Consider the following 22,385-nt stretch of genomic DNA (forward strand, 5'->3'; position numbering starts at 1 on the left):
TGTTTGTACTTTGGGAGGTTTTAACATTTTCCTCAATTTTGTATTTTTCATTTCTGGACTTCAAGGAAATGTAAAATAGGGGTTTCACTGTACCAGTTTATTCTAAAATATTTGAGCAAATAGTGTGTAATCAATTAGAGTAGTATAAGAAGAACCACAACATTATTCTTGATTATAAGTGTGGATTTAGGATGATTCAAAGCATTGTGCATGCTATGAATGAACTAATAACTAAAATAAGCAACTGCCTTGATAACAAGGAGTGTATATATGTTATCTTTTGTGACCTCACTAAAGTGTTTGATACAGTAAATGAGAAGCTGCTGCTCCACAAAATGGCAGTTTATGGCTTCCGTGGAGAAACTTTAAGCTGGTCTCATTGTATCTCAAAAACAGAAAACAGAGGGTAGTTAGAAAACAAACAGGTGAGAAAGCCTGTTCTAGTTGGAAGGAAACAGAAGCAAGTGTACTCCAGGGGCCCACGTTAGGTCCATTAGTGTTCCTGTATTACTTACACAATGTCTCGTGTAAAGCAAAATCAGAAACCATTATGTATGAAGATGACTCAGCAGCAGTAGTTTGGTGTAAAAATGATGAAGAACTGGCACAGAACACAAAACAAACTCTTCAAGAAATAGAAAACTGGATAAATAATAATGCTGTGAAACTGTTCATTACAAAAATATAAATTGTACCTATTAGGACCAAACTGCTGAATATATATCACAGTTAAATTATAAGGGCATAGAACTGACCACTGTGGATTCCATTAAATTCCTTGGAGTGACTATAAATAAAAACTTGGCAAGAACTGATTATGTGGATTGCTTACTGAAGCGATTAAAAAATTCTGTTGATGCAGTGAGGATTCTAAATAAAGTAACTGATTTAGTTGTGAAGGAAATTGTTTATCATCTCTATTTTATATCAGCTCTAAGATATCGCATAACTTTTTGGGGTATCAAAAAAGGTAATCTCCACAGTGTGTTCAGGATACACAAAAAAATCGTTAGGGCTTCGATGGGAACAAACATCAGTCAGTCATGCATTTGTAAGCCTTCACTTAATGGCAATATATAAACTACTCCTCTTCGAGATTAAAACACACACACACACACACACACACACACACACACACACACACACACACACACACACACACACCTCTTTTGACGGAAAATCTTTTACACAGGCTAATGACACAGAGGTCTCAAAAATGAGATCGACAGGAAGTGCAAAATAGCTAAACAGGGATGGCTAGATGACAAATGTAAGGATGTAGAAGCTTATCTCACTAGGGGTAAGATAGATACTGCCTACAGGAAGAGACCTTTGGAGATAAGAGAACCACTTGTATGAACATCAAGAGCTCAGATGGAAACCCAGTTCTAACCAAAGAAGGGAAAGCAGAAAGGTGGAAGGAGTATATAGAGGGTCTATACAAGGGTGATGAACTTGAGGACAATATTATGGAAATGGAAGAGGATGTAGATGAAGGTGAAATGGGAGATACGATACTGCGTGAAGAGTTTGACAGAGCACTGAAAGACGTGAGTCGAAACTAGGCCCCGGGAGTAGACAACATTCCATTGGAACTACTGAAGGCCTTGGGAGAGCCAGTCCTGACATAACTCTACCATCTGGTGAGCAAGATGTATGAGACAGGCGAAATACCCTCAGACTTCAAGAAGAATATAATAATTCCAATCCCAAAGAAAGCAGGTGTTGACAGATGTGAGAATTACCGAACTATTAGTCTAATAAGTCACAGCAGCAAAATACTAACGCGAATTCTTTACAGACGAATGGAAAAACTAGAAGAAGCCGACGTCTGGGAAGATCAGTTTGGATTCCGTAGAAATGTTGGAACACGTGAGGCAATGCTGTCCCTACGACTTATCTTAGAAGCTAGATTAAGGAAGGGCAAACCTATGTTTCTAGCATTTGTAGACTTAGAGAAAGCTTTTGACAATGTTGGTTGGAATACTCTCTTTCAAATTCTGAAGGTAGCAGGGGTAAAATACAGGGAGCGAAAGGCTATTTACAATTTATACAGAAACCAGATGGCAGTTATAAGAGTCGAGAGACATGAAAGGGAAGCAATGGTTGGGAAGGGAGTGAGACAGGGCTGTAGTCTCTCCCCGATGTTATTCAATCTTTATATTGAGCAAGCAATGAAGAAAACAAAAGAAAAATTCGGAGTAGGTATTAAAATCCATGGAGAAGAAATAAAAACTTTGATGTTCGCCGATGACATTGTAATTCTGTCAGACACAGCAAAGGACTTGGAAGAGCAGTTGAACGGAATGGATAGTGTCTTGAAAGGAGGATATAAGATGAACATTAACAAAAGCAAAATGAGAATAATGGAATGTAGTCGAATAAAGTCAGGTGATGCTGAGGGAATTAGATTAGGAAATGAGACACTTAAAGTAGTAAAGGAGTTTTGCTATTTGGGGAGCAAAACAACTGATGATGGTCGAAGTAGGGAGGATATAAAAATGTAGACTGGCAATGACAAGGAAAGCGTTTCTGAAGAAGAGAAATTTGTTAACATCGAGTAAAGATTTAAGTGTCAGGAAGTCTTTTCTGAAAGTATTTGTATGGAGTGTAGCCATGTATGGAAGTGAATCATGGACGATAAATAGTTTGGACAAGAAGAGAATAGAAGCTTTCGAAATGTGGTGCTACAGAAGAGTGCTGAAGATTAGATGGGTGATCACATAACTAATGAGGAAGTACTGAATAGAATTGGGGAGAAGTTTGTGGCACGACTTGACCAGAAGAAGGGATCAGTTGGTAGGACATGTTCTGAGGCATCAAGGGATCACCAATTTAGTATTAGAGGGCAGTGTGGAGGGTAAAAATCGTAGAGAGAGACCAAGAGATGACTACACTAAGCAGTTTCAGAAGGATGTAGGTTGCAGTAGGTACTGGGAGATGAAGAAGCTTGCACAAGATAGAGTAGCATGGAGAGTTGCATCAAACCAGTCTCAGGGCTGAAGACCACAACAACAACAACGACACAAGGCCTCCACGTTACCTTGCCTTAAACTTTGCTTATTTGAAAATACACAGTATTACATGACTTTGGAAATTTGCCATAAAATACAGTCAAAGTTCAAGCATGGAATGTTATAAACCACATCAGTAAACACTGGAAAATATTTAAAAAGCAAGTGTTATTACAGTGTGGAAGATTTTATAAATGAGGAAGACAAGTAGAGGATATCAATTTTTTCTACTTTATATTATAAGCTCCTTACCCGTTTTTGTTCTCTTTTAATAGAGGTATGGATTCTTTTTATATGTGCCCATATCTATTTACTATAAAAACAAAAATAAAAAAATAGTTAGAAAGATGCTGCGTAAAAAAATTAAAAAAAGAGGAAGAAATATAACATGTATTTAGCTTTTTGTGGTGTAATGTGCTTGTGTGTGCATGCAGAAACATTCTTTTCATGTATGTAGTTTTTATATATACCTATGTAGGCACAGAACAAGTCAGCATGGTTTCAATCAAATAATGGTATATAACATGTCATGTCACAATAAAAATTCTATTCTATTCCAACAAATGCTTGTGCCATGTTGCTCGATGAACATGCATTACATACCTGGATAAAAGAAATCATAAATGTAGTTGAATGTTACAAAAGTGTAAATGGTGCAAAGCATCAAAAAACTGATACACATCATCTTGATGCAAGTGGTCCTGATGAGATGCCAGCAACTGTGTCAAGTGTTCCACGAAACAGACAGATGAAGAGGCCCCTGGGGACTCAGTGACACTGATCAAGGTCAAATACGTGAATTCTGGCTTTAGTGGGTCACTGTTATGTCGCCGCCTCACTAGAGAGTATCACACGTCACAAAACATCACTTCATTATGAATGTCCTCATTTACTACATATATGTGTGCAGTGGGTACTACAAAATCCGACTCCATGTTAAGTAAATCCAAGAATGGGCATCAGTCGTCAGCATCTCTTGTTATAAACAGGAAGACTATTTTGTGTTGTGCATTATGAAGGAAGAGGCTGAGAACTGGGTCCCCTATTACACATCAGATGCAATGTCAGTCTCTATAGAATGGAAGAATCCAAGATCTGCAATCAAGTAGTATTCCAAAGTGGCACTTTCTGTTGGTACACATAATGCTTTCTAGATACAAAGCGCATTATGATGTTAAATTTCTGATTGTCACAGAAGTGATCCCCCAATATGTCCTTCAGGTTGAAAGACCCTACTGGATGAAAGATCAGAACTGCTGTAATTCCATCATCTGTTGCTACACGATTACAATCTAATATCCCACAGAGTCACGAGTAAGCTGTAACAGTAAAAATGACTGGCTGCAAAGAGCTATTTCTGCTTTATGTAAATAGTATAAACGGAAGTAGTTGGAGTTGTGCGGTATGGTCAATGTGGATGAAAATTATATGGAAATTATATGGAAAAGAAAGAAAACTGTCATTCCATTCTCACAATAGGACAAAATCTGAAGAATGTTTCCTAAAAATGATATGAGAAATGATTGGCCACATGCTAGTAGAGTCTGATATGAGAAAACAACATGTGTATCCTTAACATACAAACAAAAATAAAAAGCTGACTTGGCAACACTGAAAATAAACTAAAAATCAAACTGTTTTACCAAACGATAAATAAATATGATATGACAGTCCCAAACTGCTTAAGAACATAAAACAGCCATTAACTATTAAGAGCACAAAAAAAAGAGAGAGAGGTTCAAAGCTAAGATGTATGAGACTCCTCAGGTGTTGTGGTCTTCAGTCCAGAGACTGGCTTGATGCACCTCTCCATTCTACTCTATCCTGTGCAAGCTTCTTCATCTCCCAGTACCTACTGCAACCTTCACCTTCTCAATTAGTTTTATGTATTCATCTCTTGGTCTCCCTCTATGATTTTTACCCTCCATGCTGCTCTCCAATACTAAATTAGTGATCCCTTGATGCCTCAGAACATATCCTAACAACTGATCCCTTCTTCTAGTCAAGTTGTGCCACAAATTTCTCTTCCCCCCAATTCTATTCAATACCTCCTCATTAGTTATGTGATCCACCCATCTAATCTTCGGCATTCTTCTGTAGCACCACATTTCGAAAGCTTCTATTCTCTTCGTGTCCAAACTATTTATCAACCATGTTTTACTTCCATACGTGGCTACACTGCATACAAATACTTTCAGAAACGACTTCCTGACATTTAAATCTATACTCCATGTTAACAAATCTCTCTTCTTCAGAAACGCTTTCCTTGCCATTGCCAGTCTACATTTTATATCCTCTCTACTTCGACCATCATCAGTTATTTTCCCCCCCAAATAGCAAAACTCATCTACTACTTTAAATGTCTCATTTCCTAGTCTAATTCCCTCAGCATCAACTGACTTAATTCGACTACATTCCATTGTCCTTGTTTTGCTTTTGTTGATGTTCGTCTTATACCCTCCTTTCAAGACACTGTCCATTCCGTTCAACTGCTCTTCTAAGTCCTTTGCTGTGTCTGACAGAATTACAATGTCATCGATGAACCTCAAAGTTTTTATTTCTTCTCCATGGATTTTAATACCTACTCCAAACTTTTATTTTGTTTCCTTTACTGCTTGCTCAATATACAGATTGAATAGCACCGGGCAGAGGCTACAACCCTGTCTCACTCCCTTCCCAACCACTGCTTCCCTTTCATGCCCCTCAACTCTTATAACTGCCATCTGGTTTCTGTACAAATTGTACACAGCCTTTCACTCCCTGTATTTTACCCCTGCCACCTTCAGAATTTGAAAGAGAATATTCCAGTCAACATTGTCAAAAGCTTACTCTAAGTCTACAAATGCTAGAAATGTAGGTTTGCCTTTCCTTAATCTATCTTCTAAGATAAGTCGTAGGGTCAGTATTGCCTCACGTTTTCCAACATTTCTACAGAATCCAAACTGGTCATCCCTGAGGTCAGCTTCTACCAGTTTTTCCATTTGTCATATTTAACTTAATAAAACTATTAAAATATATCTTCAAGAGCGTGTGAAAAGAAACAATGAAATATGATAAGAGAAACAACTGGAAGCAACAACGATATGAATAAGATAAAACATATACTTGTTCTGGGAAGATACCCCATTTTGTCAGGTAAATGAAAATTTTAGATTTTGAGAAAGCTTCAACAGTTTCAAGTGAATCTTTACTAACAGCCCCTGAGGAAAACAGTGTTAATTCAATTTACTATATCATACTAAAACAGAAGTTGAGTCTACAGCTTTCACTTGATCTCTCCACATTAGTGAGAAAGTCTAAATCAAAGTGGAATCCGATAATAAGATTCCACATAACCAAAACTATTTTCATCAGTTCCTGAGGAAGATGTCAGGTGTTAAAATTGGGTAAAAAGAGGAATACAAAATACAAATTAATGAATCATTCTGAATCACTTTCTGTGGATTACAGTGCACTATTTGACTCCAGTGAAGATAACCTTGATGCATTTGTGGGCTCGAAGTTAGTCCTGAAATCCAGTTAACGTATCAAAAAGAATATAGTGCAAATCAAAAATGAAGTCACAGAACCAGTTTACAAGTTTTAGTATTTGTGACAATTGAGGGTGATAAACTACTGCATCAACAGGGGGGGGGGGGGGTGTCAAGAAGAGTGAAAATGGTATGCAGTGTTTTTGGTAAACTAAACGGAATTTTCAGAACTAATTTTCCAATGTGTCTGAAAAGGGAATTTAAACTTACAACAATAAAATAGATTTTTAATAAGAGAATCATTACAAAAAATTGAATACTTAGTAAGTAATAGAGAGGTCACACTAACAATTACTTGGTGGAACAGCAAATCACTGATCAGGTTCCAGGTGGGTGAAGAACACACAATTACAGCTCTAACGAAAAAGAAATGGAAGGTGGGCAGGACATTTAGCCAGGTGAATGGATGGTAAATGGACCAAGAAAGTTCTTTGTTGCATACCAAGATATAAGAAAATACCGAGACAAAAATCTAGCTGAAGGTGGGTAAATGACACTAGAAGAAATGCTGGAGCAACAGCGCTACCTACAGGTGAATGTCATAAAACACACATCAAAAAATGTTTTGGATCACCTCGGTTCTGAGATTTCTGGAACCTGTACACCAAATTAGAAGAGAGATCAACATAAATATCATTTCCGCCCTTTTTATTGCTCATGAAAACCACACACTGCATGTTGTACCACCATACAGTGAGACCTCCAGAGGTGGTGGTCCAGATTGCTGTACACACCAGTACCTATAATACCCAGTAGCACATCCTCTTATTGATACATGCCTGTATTTGTTGCAGCATACTATCCAGAAGTTCATCAAGGCACTGCTGGTCCAGATTGTTCCACTCCTCAACAGCGATTCAGCGTAGATCCCTCAGAGTGGTTGGTGGGTCACATCGTCCTCAAACAGCCTTTTTCGACTTAACCCAGGCATGTTCGATAGAGTTCACGTCTAAGAACATGCTTGGCCGCTCTAGTCGAGCGATCTCGTTATCCTGGAGGAAGTCATTCACAAGATGTGCACGACAGGGGTGCTAATTGTCATCCATGAAGATGAATGCCTCACCAATATGTTGCCGATATGGTTGCACTATCAGTCAGAGGATGGCATTCACATATTGTAAAGCCATTATGGCACCTTCCATGACCACCAGCAGCGTACGTCGGCCCCACATAATGCCACTCCAAAACATCGAGAAACCTCCACCTAGCTGCACTCGCTGGCAGTGTGTATAAGGCGTTAAGCCCGGCCGGGTTTCCTCCAAACAAGTCTTTGAAGATTGTCAGGCTGAAGGCATATGCGACACTCATCGATGAAGACAACGTGATGCCAATCCTGAGCCGTCCATTCAGCATGTTGTTCGGCCCATCTGTACTGCACTTCATGGTGTCATGGTTTCAAAGATTGAGCTTCCCGTGGACGTCGGGAGTCAAGTTGCGCATCATGCAGCCTATTGCGCACAGTTTGAGTCATAACACGACGTCCTGTGGCTGCATGAAAACAATTATTCAACATGGTGGCGTTGCTGTCAGGGTTCCTCCAAGCCATAACCCATAGGTAGCAGTCATCCACTGCAGTAGTAGCCCTTAGACAGCCTGAGTGGGGCATGCCATCAACAGTTTCTGTCTCTGTATCTCCTCCATGTCTGAACAACATCGCTTTGGCTCACTCCGAGATGCCTGGACACTTCACTTGTTGAGAACCTTTCTTAGCACAAAGTAACAACGCAGACGCAATCAAACTGCGATATTGACTTTCTAGGCATGGTTGAATTACAGACAACACGAGCCATGTACCTCCTTCCTGGTGGAATGACGAACTGATTGGCTGTCGGATCTCCTCCGTCTAATAGGCACTGTTCATGCATGGCTGTTTACATCTTTGGCAGGTTTAGTGACATCTCTGAACAGTCTAAGGGACTGTGTCTGTAATACAATATCCACAGTCAACATCTATCTTCGGGAGTTCTGGGAACTGGGGGTGATGCAAAACTTTTTTTGATGTGTGTACACAGTAAGATACCACTTTTCCTTCCAATATTAAAGGGTGTTGACATAGTGTTTCCATTACTCAGAATGCTGAGCCACTGAATTCTGAGGAATTACAAAAAGAGTTAATTTATATTTTGCAATGCATTTCACTGTACTTTTAATTTTTCCGTTCCATGTATCTTACAATGCCTGAATGGGATGTGGTGATACCAGAGTGATCTGAACCACAGATACTACCGTGAGACAAAGATATCACACCTATGAACTACACCCAAAAAATGGTGACAGCTGTGATTCTTACAATGCTTATGATGAGTTAAAATATACTACTCGGTCTGTAGAAAAATGTCTGTATGCATTTTTAAGTCAACATACCTCAATGAAAGCAGCAACAGAATTTAAATAGTACCACATCAAGCAATTAAAAGTGAAAGATGTGGATCAGTTAAAATACCAGATGAAGATTTTTTAAATATATGTTTGGAAAACATAATTAAATAATTTCTCTTGTACCATTATCTATCTTTAAAGCAGAGATATTGCTAGCACAGCTCACTGCATATTAAAGAATTTTTAGTAATTGATGCTGCTTATTAGTTCTATTTAAAAAAAGTATAACCTTTTCCCCCACCTAAAAGAATATATAGCTGGAGGCTGGTCTGAAGGTTCTTTTTTTTTTTTTTTTTTTTTAAATAACAAACATATAATACGACAATATCTAAAGAAGACCTTTACCCTGCAGCTTACCTCACATAACTGATGAAGAATGTCAGTTTTTTTCACTCAACAAATATCCTTCACCTGAAGAAGACTGTTGAAATTATTTTTTGTAATTTTCTTCAAACATACTTTCAATAAAAGGCTTATTTATATTCTAACAGAACACCAACATCACAACTGAAATTCAAATACATTCATATATAGTATTATAGTATATTTATAACTTGTATGATTACCTGTGACGCTCCACTGGGAATACTTGTAATACGTGTAGATGACACAGGTGACACACTCTCGGGCAAAGGATCATACCTCACTTGGCCCTCAAGAATATTAGAAATTGTAATGTCAACACTGCGTGTCCTCACTATTGACAAAGAGAGAACATTCTAATAAATTTTGTCAAATAGATGAATACACACACACACACACACACACACACACACACACGCACACACACACACACACACATACACACAAAGAAAATGGTTTCAGATAAAAACACAGTTATCCATATAAATTACACAGTAACATTATACAACAGTTCACAATGTACAACAAATTCTATGAGGTTTTCCAACACCATTGTATTATAGCATCTGCTCACACAGTAGTTTACAATCCACATGTCAGTTAGGAAATAAGAATCTCATATGTTATATTTGTTGCATAGGGCTATTTATTGCACAAATCCCTTGGCTATAAATCTGAGAGGATGGTAAAAGCTATCACAGTCCACAAAATTCTGGTTTTCAGTTATTAACATTAAGGGAGACAAATTTTTAATATTTGTTGAAGACAGTAAACAGAAACACTCTTGGAGCTTTTGAGTTCTGTTGGAACATATGTTAAAATGCTGCCATTCAAAAATAGTTTTATGGCACCAAAAACTGGCACATAGAAACAGGTTCCCAATTATTGTTTATGAGCACTTAATGTCCCAATAACAATGGAACAACTGATGGAAAACTTCCTCCAATTATGAAAGCTGAGACTAATTACAGGAGAGCAATGTGCTGAGCACATGCTGTGCTATTCCTAATGTCCAGTGCTAACTTAGGCAGGTGATGAAGCAACAGTAACACCTTTTGATTTTAAGTTTTAAATTCTTTGTTTGCTTTCGATTTTCTTTTGATACAACATTTGTGTAATATTCATTGTTATCAGTGGATCTCTCATTTATTTTATCAGAGTGTGATGTGTTTAGAAAAGTCTGATAATTCTTGTTTATGTTGTTTGGTATGAAACATGGCACATCAATTAATACATATTAACTAACGACACCAACCTCTTCTTAGAAATAATTAGTTTTAAAGCAATGTTTACATTAAAACAGAGGAAATATCTGTCAAATCTGTGTATAACTGCTTTCTGTCTACCAACAGACAGAATACGGTGCATGGTGCAGAGTACACTGTACCACTTCTAGTGCTGTTCAACAAGCTTGATATTCAAGCAAGTGGTTCTCTTTTCTCCAAAGGTCTCTTTAATTTTCCTGTAGGCAGTATCTATCTAACCCCCTAGTGAGATAAGCCTCTACATCCTCACATTTGTCCTCTAGCCATCCCTGCTTAGCCATTTTGCACTTCCTGTCGATCTCATTTTTGAGACGTTTGCATTCCTTTTTGCCTGCTTCATTTACTGCATTTTTATATTTTCTCCTTTCATCAATTAAATTCAATATTTCTTCTGTTACCCAAGGATTTCTACTAGCCCTCGTCTTTTTACCTACTTGATCCTCTGCTGCCTTCACTACTTCATCCCTCAAAGCTACCCATTCTTCTTCCACTGTATTTCTTTCTCCCATTCCTGTCGATTGCTCCCTTATGCTTTCCTTGAAACTCTGTACAACCTCTGGTTCTTTTAGTTTATCCAGGTCCCATCTCCTTAATTTCCCACCTTTTTGCAGTTTCTTCAGTTTTACTCTACAGGTCATAACCAATAGATTGTGGTCAGAGTCCACATCTGCTCCTGGAAATGTTTTACAATTTAAAACCTGGTTTCTAAATCTCTGTCTTACCATTACATAATCTATCTGGAACCTTTTAGTATTTCCAGGGTTCTTCCATGTATACAACCTTCTTTCACGATTCTTGAACCAAGTGTTAGCTATGATTAAGTTGTGCTCTGTGCAAAATTCCACCAGGCGGCCTCCTCTTTCATTTCTTACCCCCAATCCATATTCACCTACTATGTTTCCTTCTCTTCCTTTTCCTACTATCAAATTCCAGTCACCCATGACTATTAAATTTTCGTCTCCCTTCACTATCTGAATAATTTCTTTTATCTCATCATACATTTCCTCAATTTCTTCATCATCTGCAGAGCTAATTGGCATATAGACTTGTACTACTGTCATAGGCGTGGGCTTCGTGTCTATCTTGGCCACAACAATGCGTTCGCTGTGCTGTTTGTAGTAGCTTACCCACATTCCTATTGTTTTATTCATTATTAAACCTACTCTTGCATTACCCCTATTTGATTTTGTATTTATAACCCTGTATTCTCTATTAAAAGTAACTGACTGCCATTTCCTTCTCTACAAGAATCAACCTGTATCCTGTAAACAGTCTCGATCTCAAAATCGCAGTTTTCAACAAAACAGTGCTACTTCTTATGCCTGTCACTGTCATACTTTAATTATCACTTACAATCTTTCCTTCTGACGAATAGTAGTTAATATCACATTATATAAAGCCCTACAATATCCTAAAGTGGAGATCAATGGTAGGGATTTTCCCAGTAAAGAAGTTGAAGCCTGACTATGACAGAGAAACCACAATGGGAGGTGACTACCTTTAAAAAAAAAAAAAAATGGTTCAAATGGCTCTGAGCACTATGGGACTTGACATCTGTGGTCATCAGTCCCCTAGAACTTAGAACTACTTAAACCTAACTAACCTAAGGTCATCACACACATCCATGCCCGAGGCAGGATTCGAACCTGCGACCATAGCAGTCGCGCGTCTACCTCTCAGCATCACTGCTGTGATGGGTGTATGACAAATGATCATGGTTGAGCACACTCTAGTGCAAGCACACCAGGGGTCTTTGACAAGATCCACATGCAGGCAGATCTCTCTCTCTCTCTCTCTCTCTGTCTGTCTGTCTCTCTCTCGCGCACGCGCACACACACAGGGTTGTTTTTTCCACCATTTATAAGCTCTAGGGATTGATGGAAGAGACGATACAGAACAAAAAAAGGTCTAAAGAACTTAAGTTCAGAAATGCATGGCTTCCATCCTAGAGACCATTTATTCAATCATAATTGGTAACAGGAACTGCAGTCTAACACACACTGTACCACGCAGCCACAGTTACAGTATGCTTGGTTTCCTCCTAGAGAGTGGTACTGTTCCTTATACATCATGCCCCAGCACCATCTCCTGCCACGGTAATTGGTAATGTTATGTCCAATTCACTTTTCTTTCTGACTCACTTTGTAGTGGATGTGATCCAGTGTTGTACACAATGGTTCTATATTTGAATCGTGAACTTGCCAATGTGGTCCACGTTTACTTACAAAAGGCAAATGGCAATGGGCGGTGGGCAGCAAGGTTGTATCAGGAGACCTATCCCTGTCAACAACAATTACAGCATTTAATGTTTGTCACAGTGTTTTGCCATGTGTACAAGACAGGGTCGTTTCAGGAAACAGTAAATCATGAAGAACGTACCCAAAATGTTTGGACATCAGACTTGGAGGAAAATGTGGTAAGCACTGCGGAAGGTGACCACCCTGTCACAGGCAGTTGGCCCACCTGTATAGGGTAAGCCACATGACCGTGTGGAACATTCTCTGTGACAACTGTTACTACCCTTATCACTTAAATCATGTACAGGGTTTACTAGTGACAGACTTTCCACATCGAGAGCAGTTTTGTCATTGGTTTCTTCACCAGGCAACAACCACAATTCCGGGGTTGGTGACATCCATGCTATTCACAGATGTGAGGTAGTATGCAGAACAACCATGGTATAGTGACTGCGAAACATCAGCATTGGTGCAGCCAGAATGTGTGGGCCAGGATAACAGGCAACTGTGTTTCATGACCAGTCTTCCTTCCACTTTGCTTAACAGACCGGAACTATTGGTTTTTCTTGCAGGTGACTTTGCCTCCCCTGTGGGAAGAAGTGCCCTTGATGATTCAAAGAGTCATGTGGCTGCTACGTGATCGCACTTCGGTCCACTTTGCCATTTACATCCAGACGCATCTCAATCGTGTCTTTCCTAGCCGATGGTTCGGACGAGGGGGGGGTCCAGTTGCACAGCCTGCTTGTTCACCGGGTCTCAACCCATGAAGTTTCTAGTTATGGGGTAAAAAGTATCATGCATACACCCTTTGCCTATGCCCTTTCATCCTAACTGACAACATGGTGGTAGTCATGCTGATGTAAAATGCCGAACAGTGTTTACGTAACAGTTTTTGTATGACATGTTTGCTTATGTTTTGCCAGTCACAGGGCTCGTATAGCTCGTTGGTGGTAGGAGGGTGCACAGGGCAAGTCTTGCAGCAGAGCTAGTTGCAGGGAAAGGAGCCATTGGGTAGGGAGATGGTTGCAGAAGGAACATAGCGTCTGACAAGGATGTAACGGAGATTGGCAGGCTTACAAAAAGCTATTATAGGTGTGGCGAGCAAAATCTCAGACTGAATGGATCTTATTCTAAGGCATGATTTTAGAAAGTTGTGGCCTCATCGAAGTAGTTGATTAATGGTTTAGCAGTAACTTCTGTCTTGTTTTTGTATGTCCATCCATTTGGCAGCAGGTCTTTGGAACAACAACTGTTTACTATTGTGACCGAATAAAACACCTACAGCCGTCCTTATGATTTTATTTTATTTTGTTTTGTTGGAACCAGTTTCAACACTCCAATGCGCCATCTTCAGGCCGTTGATGTGGTACGGATTGATATGATCCCTATATCACATCAGTTGCCAGCATAACTGGATACGCAGATAATGTGTCAGCACTCCAACCATCAACTGCCACACAACAAGCCTGATTTCAGTATTAAATGTTGTCTTTCAGTATGTTCGCCTATACAGCATACAGTTCCACTGGCAATACGACTGCATCGATGCCAGCTTGAATATCCCTGCATTCCTGAATTTAAAATTGATGTAAAGGTTTTTCAAATAACTTATGGGAATGGAGATGGTGGATGGCATTTGAAAAGTAAGTGATTTGTTCTAAAGTGTTCAAGGCACTTGAAATAACCAAAACAGCATATGCTGGTTGTTTTGTTTTATATATGTTGTAAGTGAACACGTTACTCACTATTTACCCATAGACTTTCAGTATTTGCCCCAAAACAGTGTTGATTATTGGTTGGAATAGTACAATTTTTAAATTTAACACACATTGCAAATATTTACATCACCCTCCTCTTTCAATCTGAACCTTTAAATGTATTTTCAGGAGGTTGTTCTCCACGTCTCTAACATATTTGAAAAATGTAATTACTGCTTTGAGCTGCTGATAAAATCATTATTTAAATAACTAGTTTTGGTCGACTAAACATCATCACGTTCTTACCAGCATTTACAGCATTTGAGCATCATCATGTTCTTAACAGCATTTACAGCATTATATTTAGGTGAATTTGAATCAATGGCATCATACAATAAAATTATGAATTGGTCACTATTGTCACATCATAATATAAATTACACTGTCAATATATAAAGAGTGATCAAAAAGTTTCTGTTTAAAGGCACTGCTGCAGTGTATATGCAACACAGTGTGACTCCAATATGGGTATACAACCACCAATATGTAGGCAAGGGATTAGTGTGGCATTTGTGTCCTTCTGAGGTGCCTGCAGTAGGTGATGTGGAAACAAACAGGATCACGTGCTGTTATTCTTTTCTTGGCTGCCGAAGGACAAATACTAGTAGACATCCATCGGAGACTGAAGAATGTGTATGCGGCAGCATTTCTGTCAGAAATCAACACTGTGGAACTGTGTGCCAAGTTCAGGGCTGGTCATAGTTTGACACAAGATGCCAGTTGATCTGGGAATTCAACCTCATCCATTACGGACAACTGGCAGACACTCCAGCACCTGCCCTACAGTCCTGACCTCTCCCCATGCAACCAGTCATGGTCCCAGTTTGTATATACGTGACATAATTTATATTACAATGTGACAGCAGTGATAAAGTTATTTTTTATTTATCTGGTATCAATGATTTTATATATGCCTAATGTGATGCAGTAAATGCTTTTAAGAATGTGACGGTGGTCAGTCACTTGTTGATTATTTTATCAGCATCTCAAGGCAGTAATCATGACTTTTTCAACCAAAGCCTTTCACATTCAATGTATGAAAAATATCACGTGTTAGTAATTTAACTAGCTGTCTCATAACCACCAAAGGAAAAACCTAACATGTCATTTGTTTACACAGTTTATAACAATATTTGTTTAAGGTTCACTTAAATTTTTATAATTTTTTTGATTTAAAATTTTCGCATCTTGGTACTATATTTTCTGTATATGTAAAGTGTACTAACTCGGAGGTTGAATTTCTTTGTATTGTGTGTAAATAATATAAGTAAAATAATATGTAAACTGTTTATTATGTTAAATCCATTTATGTTAAGTCAAATTAAATGTAAAAATATTTATGTTTATAAATTATCCATGTTAATGTAAATTTGACAATTTAAGAAATGGTCATGCTTAGCAACAATATATGAAATAGGTGTTATGTAAAAGTCATTGTGCTTTTGTCTAAAACAAACATGGTTCTGGGTAGTGGACAAGCTGGCAAGGGTGAACTGACGTGCTACCTAAAGCAAGTGCGGGAAGTAACACAAACAGTCTGTAGGCAGCAGCAGTAGTAGAGTAGTAGAGGGGTTTTGGGCGCACGACAGCAAGGTCTTCAATGGCCGTTCAGTAACTTAGTGAGACGGGTGTCAAGAAAAATCCCAGAACAGGAATATAAAACGGAACAGAAAACATGGATAACAATTGTTGAAAAACATGTGCTCAGCCACACCAAAGCGTGGGATGAAGCAGAGCGTCAGCAGTAAAACATGGACAACACAGGAAGAAAATGATAGAGGAAGCTAAAACAATGTAGCAGATGGAAGTGGCTGGCTGGCTGACTGCAAGGAAAAAAGGGGAGGAGTCAGCCACTCTGCAATACACTAAAACCTCCAGCCTAAAATTTTAGGCCAGAGTCCAGACACATCACAAAACTTAAAAACCCTAGACACACACGTCTCATCATTAGCTAAAACAGAAGGCAGATCCCCAGCAACTTGTGCTTTTGCCCGTGCATCACGGTATAAAATGCAGTCTGTTAAAATGTGCTGGACAGAGATGTGCACACCAGAAGCATCACAAACCGGTGGATCCTCCCGCCATAATAAAAAGCTATGTGTGAGAGGACAGTGCCCGATCCGAAGACGTGTGAGGGCCACCTCCTCCCGCCTGAGCAACCGGCAGGAGGAACGCCACGGCTGAGTGGTTGACTTTATCAACCGCAGTTTATTGGCCGTCACCGCCAGCCATTCGTCCTCCCACAACTCCATACACTTCCTGTGGAGTGCAGCGATGACTGACTGCAAGGGAATAGGACACTGGACCACATCCTGCTCTCTGCAGGCCTCCTTGGCAGCCCGATTGGCCTGTTCATTGCCCCAGATGCCAACATGACCAGGCACCCAGAAGAAGGATACTTCTGTACCCCGCCATTGGAGCAAGTACAGTTCGTCATGTATCAGCTGGACCATCGCCTCAGTCGGGTACAGGTTCTGCAGTGATTGTAAGTCACTACGAGAATCGGAGTAGAGAAGAAATCGATCGCCCCGAACATGATTCATCTGCTCCAGTGCCTTCAGGATCGCGTGTAGCTCTGCTGCGAAAACGGTATATTCAGCAGGGAGGCGAATCCGGGTAACTTGATCAGGGAACACTACAGAACAGCCAAGGAAATTCTCCTGTTTGGAGCCATCAGTGTACACGACAGTGAAACCGTGATGCACATCTAAAATGTTAAAAAACAGAGATTGGAATGTAAAATCTGGTGTGCGATCTTTCTTAACACTAGTCAAATCTAAAATAAGTTTGGGTCTCCGGAGGAGTCAAGATGGGGATCTGCTCCAACCGCGACGCAAAACACGAAGACCAGCCATAGACATCGCAGCGAGGCAATCCTGTGCGCGAATCCCATAGGGCTACGTCGCAAGTTGCCGGTTATGAAATAACTGTGCCACAGGAGGCTGAGCAATGGCAGGGTATGCAGGGGTGTATGGTGTGGACAAATTTTTATACGCCTGGTGCACTGTAAGTAGCCGTCGCTGCATAGGAAGTGGCGGTTCACCAGCCTCTGCACAGATGCTTGGTATGGGGCTAGTTCGGAATGCCCCAGTGGTCAACCGAAGCCCTTCATGGTGCACAACGTTCAACATCTTTAAGTAAGAAGGCCTCGCAGACCCATGCACCGTGCACCCATAATCGAGCCGAGATCGCACAAACGCCCTGTAAAACTGGAGCAGACAAGTCCTGTCAGCTCCCCATGTACTGTGGCTAAGACATTTTAAAATACTTAAAGCCTTAAGCGACCGACGTTTCAGGTCTTTAAGATGAGGTAACCATGTGAGCTTCGAGTCAAAAATGAGCCCCAGAAACCTCACCGTGTCTTTAAAAGTAAGAATAGTGTCCCTCATCCACAACTCAGGAAAGGTTAAAAAGAACACATACAGACTTCTCAATGGAAAACTTAAAACCACTCTTCCGCGCCCAGTCATCCAAACGTCTAATCGTAAGTTGCAACTGACGAGTTGTCGTTACAAGGCTTGAAGAAGAGCAAAACAAAGAGAAATCATCCACAAACAAAGAACACTGGACACGACTTTTCACTATGGACGTAATGCTATTAATAGCGATGGCAAAGAGAGTCACACTTAAAACGCTACCCTGAGGGACACCGTTCTCCTGCTCAAAGCGATCAGACAGGACGTCACCAATTCGGTATCTAAAATATCGTGGCGAGAGGAAAGACTGAATAAAAAGAGGAAGACAACCCCGAAAACCCCATTCGTGAAGTTGCTCCAGGATGAGACGCCTCCAAGTGGTATCGTAGGCCTTTTCAATGTCGAAAAATACACCTAGAAGGTGATGACGGTGTAGGAAAGCTTCTTGTATAGCCGCCTACAGTAGGGGCAGATTATCGAAGGTGGAACAAAACCTCCTGAACCCACACTGAAAGCGATTAAGGAGTTGCCGGGATTCTAACATCCAGACAAGGCGGCGGTTGACCATACGCTCCAAGGTCTTCCCTATGCAACTAGTGAGGGCAACACTATGGTAGCTACTTGGGCTCGTGCGGTCTTTCCCAGGTTTTAAAAAAGGGACTAAAACTGCCTCACGCCACACATCAGGAAAGTGACCCGACGCCCAAATTGCATTAAAAAGTGCGAGGAGGATTTCTTTGTTGCGCATTGTGAGGTGCCATAGCATACTGTAATGGATCCTGTCGTGACCAGGGGATGTGTCACGAGCTCCAGACAATGCAGAATCCAGCTCCCACATAGAAAATGGGCAGTCGTAAACTTCATGAGAGGTGGACTGGAAGTCCAGACTACATCTCTCAGCAACGGCCCTATGGCGCTGGAAACCTGGATCCTGACTGGTTGTTGCAGTAACTGTGGCAAAATACGCTGCCATAGTCTGGGCAATGTCTCACGGATCAGTGTGGAGAGTGCCGTTACTCATTACAGCAGCTATGGGACACCTCCCTCCTCTGCCAGAAATTCTCCTGATGGTCTCCCACACAACGGAACTTTTGGTGGAACGATTAATGGTGTTCAGGAACTGTTGCCATGACCTCTTCTTGCTCTCAAGAATACTGCGGCGACACCTTGCCCTCGCCACCCGAAATACTGCAAGATTCTCAGCAGTCGGCCGAGACTTGAACCGACGCAGAGCCGCATGCCTGGTCCTGATTGCAGAGCAGCATTCGGCACTCCACCAAAGCACAGGTGGCCTCTTCCAGGGGCCCGTGGACTGTGGAATGGATGCTGCAGCGGCATGGTGGACCGTTTCGGTAATATGATCCACCCACACCTCAACAGTCGCACAATGTGCGAATTGGGCCAACTGGCTATAAAGTGTCCAGTCAACTTCACTGAGCACCCATTGTGGTGGTCTCCTTTCGGGGCCCACGCCATCTGGCAGATGAATCCAGATGGGGAAATGATCACTGCCATGCATGTCAGCGACCTCTTCCCAGTGAGCACTGGCGGCAAGAGCTGGAGAGCAAAGCGAGAGATCAATGGCAGAGAACGACCCAGTCGCTGTGCAGAAATGAGTACTCTGTCCTCCATTGAGCAAGCAGGCGCAGAATGACAGGAGAAGCCTCTCAATTGCTCTACCCCTGGGGCAGGTAATTGCAGAGCCCCAAAGCACATTGTGGGCATTAAAATCACCACAAATAATGAATGGTTGGGGGAGCTGTGTAAGGAGGTCGGTGAGGGCCACTTCATCAAGTGCCTCATGTGGGGGCAAGTAAAGTGAACAGACAGTCAATGGATGACGTACTTGCACAGACACAGCGACAGCCTGTAAAGTCGTCATAAGCGAGAGAGGCGAGGAGTGGTAGTCCGTCCTGACAAAAATACCTACACCTCCTCTAGCTCTCTCTCCACGCAGGTCGTCCTTTTTGTGGAGTGTATAGCCTCGCAGCTCAGGGAAGTATGAGGGATGGAAATAAGTCTCCTGGAGACAGAGACACAGTGGTCTACCCTGAGAGAGTAGGCGAAGTTCCTCCACATGCGTCCTGAACCCTTGCAAGTTCCACTGAAGTATGGGAGCCATCTATGTTGGGGGTAGCACCTTCATCCTGTCTCTCTGACGGGGCGGGGAGACCGCAGCAGGTGGAGGGGCAGGTGTGGGGCGAGATGATTGCCCCACACATACGTCGTATTCCATCAACTCTGGGGAGGAGTCAGATGAAGCCTCACGTAAAACAACAGCCGCATGGTCAGACGGTTTACAAAGGGATTTGACCTGGTGTTGCTGCAGTACAGGAGCTTTCTGTGGTTTGGTGGCCTTTGGGGGAGCTGATGTGGGAGTGGTGATTGGCGCACTGGGCTTGGGAACAGCCTCAGCTGTTGGAGGCGACAGGGGCTGGTCCAAGTTCGCCACTATACCCTTGTCTGCCGTTCGAGTAGGGGCTATCGGCTCTGAAACACTGGCTGTGTTGCAAGTGCACTGACAGCTGCAGGTGTTAAGTGCCAACACTCACCACCTCGGTCTGCGTTGAGGCATCGACTTTTGGAGTAGGCTTCTGAACCAGGGATGCGAAAGATGTAGCGAATGTGGGAGGTTGCATCGACTTATAGATCTTCTTGGCCTTACCATAGGGGATTCGCTTGTTGTTTTGATTTCCTGGACTTTGCGTTCCTCTAAAAATATTCGTCAGTCCCTACTCCAAACAGGGTGGTTCCCAGAGCAATTAATACATTTAGCCGGAGACGAGCAACGAACTCCTTCATGAGCAACCTTACCACAGTTGCCACAAGTCGCTTCGCCTTTACATCCTAAGGTGGTATGCCCAAAACGCTGGCATTTAAAACAGCGCATTGGGGCCGGGAAATAAGGCCTCACACTAAGGCGAAGGAAGCCAGCTTTAACATGTTCAGGAAGTTTTGTGCTACTGAAGGTCAGAATAAAGGAGTCAGATTTGACAACATTGCCATCAACCCTCTTCATGATGTGTTGGACATCAACGATACCCTCCGGAGCCCACTCACGTTGCAGTTCGTCCTTGGGAATGTCAACTAGATCCCGGCATGTGACAAGACCTTTGCTGTAGTTCAAGGTGCTGTGCAGTTCAGTGTCTATGGCATACTCTCCAAGACATTTAGCAGATTGGAGGTTAGTTGCTTGCTGGGAAATGGAAGTTTCCACTAGCAAGGTCCCACTACGTAAGCGCTTCACCGATTTTGAGGAGCCACAGATGCCCTCCAGACCCTTCTGTATATAGAAGAGCGAAACCTTCTCGAAACTACCCTCCTTCCGTTTCACAATGAGAAACGGATTCTGAGTACCAGAATGCATCCTGTTACTAAAGACTTCACTTGTCAAAGATGTGCTGCAGTCAGGGGGACTGACTGCACGAGCCCTCTTCAGAGACTGGGAGTTAGAACCTTCCAGCGGCCCACCCTTTCCGCTGGGAGGAGGAAAAGAGGATTTCGAAGGATCCATCTCAGTCCCACGAGCAGCTAGGGAACTAGAAGTCCACCTAGACAGAGCCCCGCGTGCCTAGGTAAGCCTTATACAACTGAGGTGCGGCAGGTTCCCCAGAGGTAGCCCGCTAATGACTGTTCCACCTCAACAGCCATGCATCTCATCGGCGCGCAGCACACCTTGAGATTGAGGGGTTGTTTATAGAGGTATATTCCATCCTCGCGATCCGGGTGGCCAAGCCAAGATCCCCACTCCCTGAGACACACGACATTCCACCGCCGTGCTGCACGGTGGTCGTTGAAGTATGCCCAGAGCTTATGGTGACAGGGGACTTGTGGCACTTACCAGTCCCCAGCTCAGGAACCCCGGGGTCGCCAAGCCCATACACAGCAAATGAATGCTGAGCCCCTGGGGACTGTAGGCAGCAGTGATTGAAGCAGCACCTTTGTGGAGCAGAAGCAGCTTTGCCTGCAAATTTGCACAAAATGCCTTGGATGGAGACTGCAAATGGCTTAAGGCATAGCTGCAAGTTGTTAGGCTGCTCTAACTAGAATTGAATGATGCGAAGAAGAGAAATTTAACCCACACAGCAAGATACTTACAGGCTGTAGTGTGGGCAGTGTAGCTGCCATAATTATTCACCACATTCGAGCCTACAGCCACCAGATACATTTTTTTACAGTACATCTACTTTTCTACAGTGTGAACCATTAATTTAAACTGTGTTTTAATAACCATTCCTGAACTTTAAAGAAAGTGGTTCACCCTGTTATTTCATCCTAATCATACACCCATGTAGGGTTCCATCCTTGTGTTTGATGAATCCGAGTATCCTATTTTACAAACTTACTAAGTGCCAAGAGGTACCATTTAATTTGTTTTCTTAACAACTGCAAAGTGTCATAGCAAAAGTCGGCTTACATAAAAT

At 41.7% G+C, this 22,385-nt stretch overlaps 1 protein-coding gene across 2 annotated transcripts in view; it reads right to left on the reverse strand.

Annotated features, from left to right (window-relative positions):
- LOC126353775 (lipid droplet-regulating VLDL assembly factor AUP1-like) overlaps positions 1-22,385 on the reverse strand; it is a 99,277-nt gene that overhangs the window by 11,396 nt on the left and 65,496 nt on the right. For both annotated transcript variants that reach the window (XM_050002856.1, XM_050002855.1), the window contains exon 9: positions 9,490-9,620. In XM_050002856.1, the coding sequence (XP_049858813.1) occupies positions 9,490-9,620 (131 nt within the window). The remainder of the gene's footprint in view (positions 1-9,489; positions 9,621-22,385) is intronic.

Source organism: Schistocerca gregaria, chromosome 3, assembly GCF_023897955.1.
Source record: "Schistocerca gregaria isolate iqSchGreg1 chromosome 3, iqSchGreg1.2, whole genome shotgun sequence".
Taxonomy (NCBI): Eukaryota; Metazoa; Arthropoda; class Insecta; order Orthoptera; family Acrididae; genus Schistocerca; species Schistocerca gregaria.